Here is a 9,194-nt window from a genome sequence, read left to right on the forward strand (position 1 = left end):
TTTTAAGTTTATATAATTTATGCACAATACTTAGTGGTTATTAATTATATTTTTTTGGGGGGGACAGCACTCAGATAGGGGGGGGGGGGGGGGGGGGTCCCCCCCCCCCCTCGATTTACGCCCCTGCTGCTACTGCCGAAAACATTTGTCAATTTGACACATTTGGCAGCGTTTTTTTTTCTCTCACACAGCTTCTCTGCACCTCCTTTGCATTTCTTCTCCATGATCACACTGAAACTGCGTGCAGACAGAAATCCTATAGATGGTGCAGTTCAAAGATATGATTGGGCCAGTCCAGTGTCAATCAAGAAAACATCCAATGGGCCGCTGAGCTACATGTTTCATGAACCGCGTCTGTCAGAAAGAAAAAAAAAAACTAGCCTATGTGATATTTTTGGGCCAGCAGCCCAGTGTCAATTGAAAACTTTAATGGGCCGAGATATTTTTTTTTTTTTTTTTTTTTGCGGTCGGCGACCGTCGGCCCCAAAAAGCACATCGGCCCACCAGGAAAGTGCCCGGTATGCCAGATGGCCAGTCCGCCCGTGCATATGGCTTAAGTAACATTAAACCCTACGGATTAAGAATGGGATTTCATTAAAGTTCATGTGCACATAAAGGCAGGCTTCCCAAAACTTTTGGCAATATAGTGTACATAAACGTAAGTGGGCCGTAAGGGGCTGTTCACATATTGCGTCTTTTGCACACACAAATTCGTTATTTCAAATGTAGGCACACAGCAAGCGCCCTCATAATAGAAGCGACATGGTCATTATGCATAATATGCGGTGTGGCACGCTCATTTTTTCCAGGTGTGCCTATGCCACGGCGAGATGAAAACATCTCAACTTTTCAGAATGCTGCAAGTGCACCACAGGTCATGTGACAAGAACCAAGCGATCAGCCTTTTATACTCAGTTGCACCTTTTTAATACTTTTTATAGTGCCTATTTATACTCAGGGTTGCTTTACAAAGGTTTTATTATTATTGTTGTTAACCACATTAAATGACGCAAAAATAAAGTTACTTCATTTTTAACACAGATAGCGTGCGCAAATACAGGTGCTCGAATTTAATGCTGACGACCCGGATACGGCCCGCGGACAGCCTGTTGAGTACCCGTAGCTCATGAATAATAGGGATTATATAAAAGGAGTGGGTGGATTTTTATTATTATAAGTGTCACATGTGTTCTGTTGTCTGTCCTGTTCTCATTAGTTGCCATGGTGTCTGATTTACTAATACTTGTCCAGCTGTTCCCATTTAGTTCCCTCATTTACTCCTGTGTATATATTCTCCTTGTTCTATTCCGTCCCTGTTGGTTATTGTTTGTGTATGCTTACGTTTGTGTGTTACACGCTATTGTGCTTCCGCCTGCTTATATTATTAAACTTGGTTTATCATGATTCAGCCTTCATCTGCATTCATCTCATGACAAAATAAACAACCTCTCAAAACGAGATAAGAAAATAGTATGGACTCACCAGTATTGTGGCTTCTCTTTCTCCCTGAGAGCAGGCCGTATCTGGGGTACCTGGCCTGGATGCTCCAGAATGGCAACCTCTCCCTCACAGCCAGCGAGCATGAGGTGCCCACCATAGTCATTCCCAAACAGGGGCCAGACAACATCAAAGCCCTGGAAATGACGCAAGCAGGTCAGTCGACCGCAGAGCCAGGAGTGGACCTACCCTCCCACTCAAGTCCCCACCCTCACATCATCATCTTCTTCGCCGGTCCCGTCTGGAAATCTTCAGCCCGTATCCCTGCCTGTTGTCCTTTTTGCAGTCTCCATCACTGGTCACGACCAGCCCCCTGAATCCATCGGCACTACCGGGGTTGTGTAGCTCCTTCAGCGGTCGATGCCCACGACCTGCAGCCACGGACTTCTGGGATTCGGGCTGCGTCCTCACCCTGCGCCCCTTTGGCATCACTGGACTTCTCCCTTCCTCTGACCTCCCTGTCAGCCTCCCTCACCACATTGTCACCCCAGTCATCCATCACCACGTCATCGCCTCAGTCCCTCGAGTCAGCGGCTCAGCGCCCATCTTCCAGGTCTGCGATGTAGCCATGGTCCATCAGCCACTCTGTTCCGCTGGTTCCTCCACCACTCACCATGGTTCCGCTGCCGTCGATCGGCTCCCAGTTGCCGGCAAGCCCGTCAGTCAAGGCTCCACCCTGGATCCTCCCTCCCTCAGCGCCACCATGGTGCCTGTGGCCAACATCTCCAGGGTTCAGTCCGTCTCCAGCTCCATGCCATCCACTAAGGCCTCTGCCCTCTTTTCTTGTGAACCCTTTTCTGTTACGTCACACCTTCTGGAGGGGGAGCTTAATGTCATGTTTGTTCTGTTGTCTATCATGTTCTCATCAGTTGCCATGGTGTCTGATTATGCTAATCCTTGCCCAGCTGTTCCTATTTAGTTCCCTTATTTACTCCTGTGTATATATTCTCCTTGTTCAGTTCAGTCCCTGTCGGTTATTGTTTGTGTATGCTCTTACGCTTCTGCCTGCTTATATCATTAAACTTGGTTTATTGAGATTCAGCCTTCATCTGCATTCATCTTGTGACAATAAGCTAGTTGTTTATACACACTGTGGACAAACATCTGTGTTCAAACACATCTTATAAAAGTGAATTAAGCATAAAAGGTCCTCTTTAAAATACCTCACATCATTTTTCAACCAATTTATTGGAGAATTATTGTTAACAAAGGTCAATGATTTCCTGTGTAGTGTGCTTGAACAAGGCCAGATTTTGCCACAGTATATTTGCATATGTATTTACACAGCAGGTCCATAATACACAGCAGAAGAACCTTGAACACTGATGACAACTATTACCAGCAGCAATGATATGGTATAAGGACAACAACATTAATTTAAATGTTTAAATCATTATATTTGAGATGCATTCACACATTAATTTGTCACATTACTATTTAGATGAACTGCTAAAAGTTGAAAGTCATAGCAAAGTATGCCACAATGTAAAAGCAGTTCAGTGGATTTTTTGTGAAGACTATGACATTAACCACATGACAAGCATTCCTCAGCTAACACAGCAGTCAGTATTCATGTGCTACATCTGTACTGAGAAAAGGTCTACAGTGGTGAGCACAAATAATGTTACAGAAGCTCAGACCACCTTAATAGAGGAAACAGATATTCAATAGAATAAGCATATAGTTTTGATACTTTGAAGTAAAATACAATGGGTTTTGCAAATTACACTGTGTGTGGGCCTCTCTCAAGGTAGTCACATGGGTTGATCTGTCATACAGTGACTTCTTAGTTAAATTTGTTTACTCTTACTGATGTCAGAAAAACATTAATGATGTGGAAAGTCAGAGGACAAATTACAATTTTTCTTAATTTATGTTCTGCATGTATTATTGCTGCAGAGATGATCCTCCACTGAACCGTTCATTAAAGGTGTGAAATACTGTAAAGACAAGGCACAAATTTTCTACTTTGTTTGTAACTCTTTTCATTGGCAAAATAGAGCAAAAACAGTCAAGATTGACAATATTGTGTCTAAAAATGCTCAATTCATATAACCCACGTATTGTTTATTGAACTGTTTTATAAAATAAATATCACATTTTTCAATCATGCTGACATTTAAGAAAGCAGATATTGCTTGATATTGACAAACACTGCCAAAGTTTAGGGCAAAAACATCATTACCTGGCTGTCACTAATGAATGCATCTAATCACATCTACACACACTTATAAAATATCAAAACAAGGTTAAATGTTTTACTGCTTTTTTTAGCCTTCAATTTAGTGTGGCATATCCAGAACAAAATAGGAGGAAAGAGAAGTCATCAAGGAAACAGGAGTATTCATGTTTAATACTGGTTTTATTTATGCCATTACATAATAAATTATTATGATTGATTATAAACATCTTTAAAATACTTCACATTAATATAGCTAATTGCAATTTAAATAATAAAGACATCTGATAACCACTGTGTTTACATCCACTTTACAAACTGAGACAATAGTTTAAACTATACTATTTTCTCTTTTTCAGTTCAATACGATAAATAAAAAAATAAATAAACCTAAATCAGCCTGTAAAAATATCCATGAGAGAGGATTCTGGCTTCAATATTTTAAGAGTTAAGATGTGTTTAACTGATATTTTAAACCAGCTGTAAAATAAAGCATAGATAAGAGGATTCAGACCTGAGTTAATATACAAAGTCCATAATAAAAATGTGATTGTGGTGAAAGAGTTTACTGTGGTCCCCGTTAAAGACAAGATATAGTATGGAATAAGGCACAGCAGATAAACTGTCACAATGATTCCTAATGTCAGAGCAGCTTTTCTCTCAGATTTCCTTCTCACTGAACCTTCCTTTACACATTTACCACTCTTCATCATGGAGTTTATAACCTTCACCTGTTGATTAACAACATAAAATATTCTCAAATATGCAGTGATCATCACACTACAAGGCAACAGGAAGGAATATATTGCATCAATGACTCTGCAGGTAAAACTAACTGTTAAGGTACACGCTCCGTAACACTCATCTGTTCTGTTTGAAGGGTCAAAATATTTGTTGCTGATTACAATGACAGTGTTGTAGGCTGAGGAGAAAAACCAACACAGACAGATACTTACTAAAGTTTTAGTCATTGTTATTTTCTGTGGGTACAGTAAAGGGTGACACACAGCCACATAACGATCAACAGCAATTAAAACTAAATTGCTAAGAGATATTGAGCTTAGCACTCCCATAATTATCATAAACAGTCCACAGAAAGTGTCTCCAAAGTACCAGCATGTCTCAATCAGCTTTATGGCATCCACAGGCATCACAATAAGTCCAATAAGCAGGTCGGCCACAGCCAGAGAGAGAATAATCAGGTTTGTTGGAGTGTGAAGCTTCTTGAAGTGAGAGATGGAGATGATCACCAGCAGGTTCAGAAACACAGTACATGCTGACAGCAATGAAAAAAACACATACATGATATTGTATTCATGTCTGGAGCGTTTTCCCTTGATACATGATGAGTTGATGGCAGGAAAGCAGTATTGAGTCTCATGTTTCTCTGTCTCATAGGCCATGAGTGAGTCTCCTCCTGTAAGTGTTGTTCTGCTCTCCTTACTGTCTTTTCATTTATACAGTTTCTGGATCATACTGACATACAACCCATCTACCGCCCACTCTGGTGATGTGTAATGACAATTATTTTCTTTAATTTCAACTTTGACAGTAAAATTGCTGATCATGAGAGACAAATGAGAGACATGAAACTGTTTGTACGTGATGCTACTTCCACACAGATAGGTGTCAGCAGAAAGTAAAAGAATATCGTCAAATCTGCTGTAAGTGCATCAGTGGTCATGAACAAAAGGGGACTTCTGATGCTTGACACTGATAGCAATGACGAATGCAAGGCCAACAACCTATTCTAAATGTTTAAATCATATATGAAATACATTTACACACAAACATTGTGAATTTCAGATACTGATTATGTAACATTAGACAGCTGCCTTCTAACTATAATGGATCCAGATATGAAATAACATATCACAATTTTGTTTTTTTTTGTTTTTTCCAGACAGGATCACAATCCACAATCTATCACAATTAGCACACAGTAAAGTTGGGTTTTAAGACCATTTTTGGTCAAGTTACTGAACAGTACATCCAAACTAATATTTTAACCATTTAAGCCAAAGTGAGGATGGGCGACAGAGCCAGTGCCAGGACACACGAACTGAGGGGGAGGGGGTGGCCATTCATAATTTTGGAGGTGGCCAGCCGGGGTGGGGGGAGGATATCTATATTCTAGAGGCTCTATATTATAGTTGAGCCCCAAGCATGAGTTTTAGAATATTATTTTAAATTCCTTAGTGACGCATCATGCAGCCACACTTTGACAGGTATTGCGTTTATTTAGTTTTTCCTTTTTTATTCAAAATATTCACAAACTTGTTAACTATATCATGAATTATATGATATATTCCGATTGACAAATATGTGGAAGTGAATGTGTTTTGTTGTTTAAGCACCTTTATAATCATCATTTTAGTCAGATCTGTCGGGTTTACATCACGTAAATTCATCAATTTTTTCCCGAAATACACTATATTGCCAAAAGTATTGGGACACTGTCACGGACAATAACACAAGATCCAGTAGTGAGTGTAAACGGTTTATTAATCCACAATGGAAAAACAATCAAGGCAAGATGATCAGAACATGCAACACGTCCAGCTTTGCTGGCAAGAAGACTGCAGCAGGCTGGGATCCAACAGGCAGAAGGTAATCCAGAGAAACACGGCTGGGTAAAAAATCCCCACTTGAACAGAAACACAACTCACAGGAAACAGGAGACAAAAGAGAACTACTGGGAACAACGAGACCAAAACATGAGCACAAGAACAATCTGACAAAGAAACACATCAAACACACAACTACATATACAGTAGAACAGATAACGAGACGCACCTGTGACTGATCAGCGCAGTTAGTCACCACAGCGACGCTAATGACTAACTGACACTGACAGCACCCAAACACATCACATGCAGACAGAGCGAGAATGAGTCAGTGAACCCATGAACCGTGACAAGACACCCTCCAAATCACTGAATTCAGGTGTTCCAATCACTTCCATGGCCACAGGTGTATAAAATCAAGCACCTAGGCATGCAGACTGCTTCTACAAATATTTGTAATACTTGGTTTATCACGATTCAGCCTTCATCTGCATTCATCTCATGACAAAATAAACAACCTCTCAAAACAAGATAAGAAAATAGTATGGACTCACCAGTATTGTGGCTTCTCCTTCTCCCTGAGAGCAGGCCGTATCTGGGGTACCTGGCCTGGATGCTCCAGAATGGCGACTTCTTGTCCAGCTGTTCCCATTTAGTTCCCTCATTTACTCCTGTGTATATATTCTCCTTGTTCTATTCCGTCCCTGTCGGTTATTGTTTGTGTATGCCTACGTTTGTGTGTTACACGCTGTTGTGCTTCCGCCTGCTTATATTATTAAACTTGGTTCATCATGATTCAGCCTTCATCTGCATTCATCTCATGACAGAATAACCGACCTCTCAAAACGAGATAAGAAAATAGTATGGACTCACCAGTATTGTGGCTTCTCCTTCTCCCTGAGAGCAGGCCGTATCTGGGGTACCTGGCCTGGATGCTCCAGAATGGCGGCCTCTCCCTCACAGCCAGCAGAGCCAGGAACGGACCTGGACCTGATAGACCTGTGGTCCACGGATCTTTTTCCCACCCTCACATTATCATCTTCAGCCCGTATCCCTGCCTGTTATCCTTTTCCCGTCTCCATCACTGGCACCACTGGGGTTGTGTAGCTCCTCGGCTCTGCGACCGCCGCTCACTCCGCGCCTCGGGCTTCTCTACCACCAGCTCGGCTAGAGGCTCCGGCCGCTCCTCGGGCCTCCAGGCCCACACCTCCACCTCAACCTGCCAGGCTGTCGCCTTCACCTCGACCAACCACTCCTTCATCGCCTCCATGGTCTGTCTGCCCGGAGGCTTCGCTGGGATCGCTCAACACTCCAGGTCGGCCTTCGCCGGTCGATGCCCAGCTGCAGCCATGGACTTCCGGGATTAGGGCTGCGTCCTCACCCTGCACCCCTTTGGCATCACTGGACTCCTCCCTTCCTCTGATCTCCCCGTTGGCCTCTCTCACCACATCATCCATTCATCACCTCAGCCCCCCCGAGTCAGCGGCTCAGCTCCCATCTTCCAGGACTGCGATGTAGCCATGGTCCATCAGCCACTCTGTTCCGCTGGTTCCTCCACCACTCACAATGGTTCCGCTGCCGTCGATCGGCTCCCGGTGGCCGCCAAGCCCGTCAGTCAAGGCTCCACCCTAGATCCTCCATCCCTCAGTGCCATCATGGTGCCTGTGGCCAAGGTCTCCTGGGTTCAGTCCGTCCCCAGCTCCACGCCCTCCACTAAGGCCTCTGCCCTCTTTCCTTGTGAACCTTTTTCTGTTACGGCGCAAGGTCGCGCCTTCTGGAGGGGGGGCTAATGTCACGTTTGTTCTGTTGTCTGTCATGTTCTCATCAGTTGCCATGGAGTCTGATTATGCTAATCCTTGCCCAGCTGTTCCTATTTAGTTCCCTCATTTACTCCTGTGTATACATTCTCCTTGTTCAGTTCATTCCCTGTCGGTTATTGTTTGTGTATGCCTACATTTGTGTGTTACACGCTGTTACACTTCCGCCTGCTTCATTAAACTTGGTTTATTGTGATTCAGCCTTCATCTCGTGACAATAAGCTAGTTGTTTATACACACTGTAGACACACAGCTGTGTTCAAACACATCTTATAAAAGTGAATCTAGCATAAAAGGTCCTCTTTAAAATACCTCACATAATTTTTCAACCAATTTATTGGAGAATTATTGTTAACAAAAGTCAATGATTTCCTGTGTAGTGTGCTTGAACAAGGCCAGATTTTGTCACAGTATATTTGCATATGTATTTACACAGCAGGTCCATAATACACAGCAGAAGGACCTTGAACACTGATGACAATTATCACCAGCAGCAATGATATGGTATAAGGACAACAACATTAATTTCAATGTTTAAATCATTATATTTGAGATGCATTCACACATTAAAGGTGCCCTAGAATTGAAAATTGAATTTACCTCGGCATAGTTAAATAACTGGAGATCTGTACATGGAAATGACATACAGTGAGTCTCAAACATGTTCAAGGCATTAAACAAGGCAGTATTAACGTCAGGAGCAGCACACAGACTTTATGCAGGTAAGCAAGCAAGGACAATAGCGAAAAATGGCAGATGGAGCAATAATAACTGACATGATCCATGATATCATGATATTTTTTGTGATATTTGTAAATTGTCTTTCTAAATGTTTCGTTAGCATGTTGCTAATGTACTGTTAAATGTGACCAGTCACTGAAAGTAGGGACACAAGTCGGTTCTGGGGCATTTTTAGTTATTCGCAGATTCTGAAAGTGTAGTCTCCAAGCTTTCCAACGATGTGTAACACATGGAAATCTGATAATATTTGGAGAAGTTGTGGCCATTTGAAGGTAGGCACTCAAAAAAGCTCAAAGGGCAGAAAATGACCTAAAGATTTTGCAGTTCTCGCCTGTTCTCACCTGCTGGGAGTGACAATAGGGCTCATTTACATCTCATTTAGATAAGCCATAC

The 9,194-nt window shown here is 42.3% G+C and overlaps 1 protein-coding gene across 1 annotated transcript; it reads right to left on the bottom strand.

Moving 5' to 3' along the window:
- Nucleotides 1-3,869: 3,869 nt before the first annotated feature.
- Nucleotides 3,870-5,122, bottom strand: LOC125262956 (trace amine-associated receptor 13c-like). Its single transcript, XM_048181797.1, has one exon. It carries the CDS (start codon nt 5,077-5,079, stop codon nt 4,072-4,074), a length of 1,008 nt encoding a protein of 335 aa, XP_048037754.1. The 5' UTR covers nt 5,080-5,122; the 3' UTR covers nt 3,870-4,071.
- Nucleotides 5,123-9,194: the final 4,072 nt, after the last annotated feature.

The sequence above is a fragment of the Megalobrama amblycephala genome, linkage group LG2 (assembly GCF_018812025.1).
Source record: "Megalobrama amblycephala isolate DHTTF-2021 linkage group LG2, ASM1881202v1, whole genome shotgun sequence".
NCBI classification, from domain to species: Eukaryota; Metazoa; Chordata; class Actinopteri; order Cypriniformes; family Xenocyprididae; genus Megalobrama; species Megalobrama amblycephala.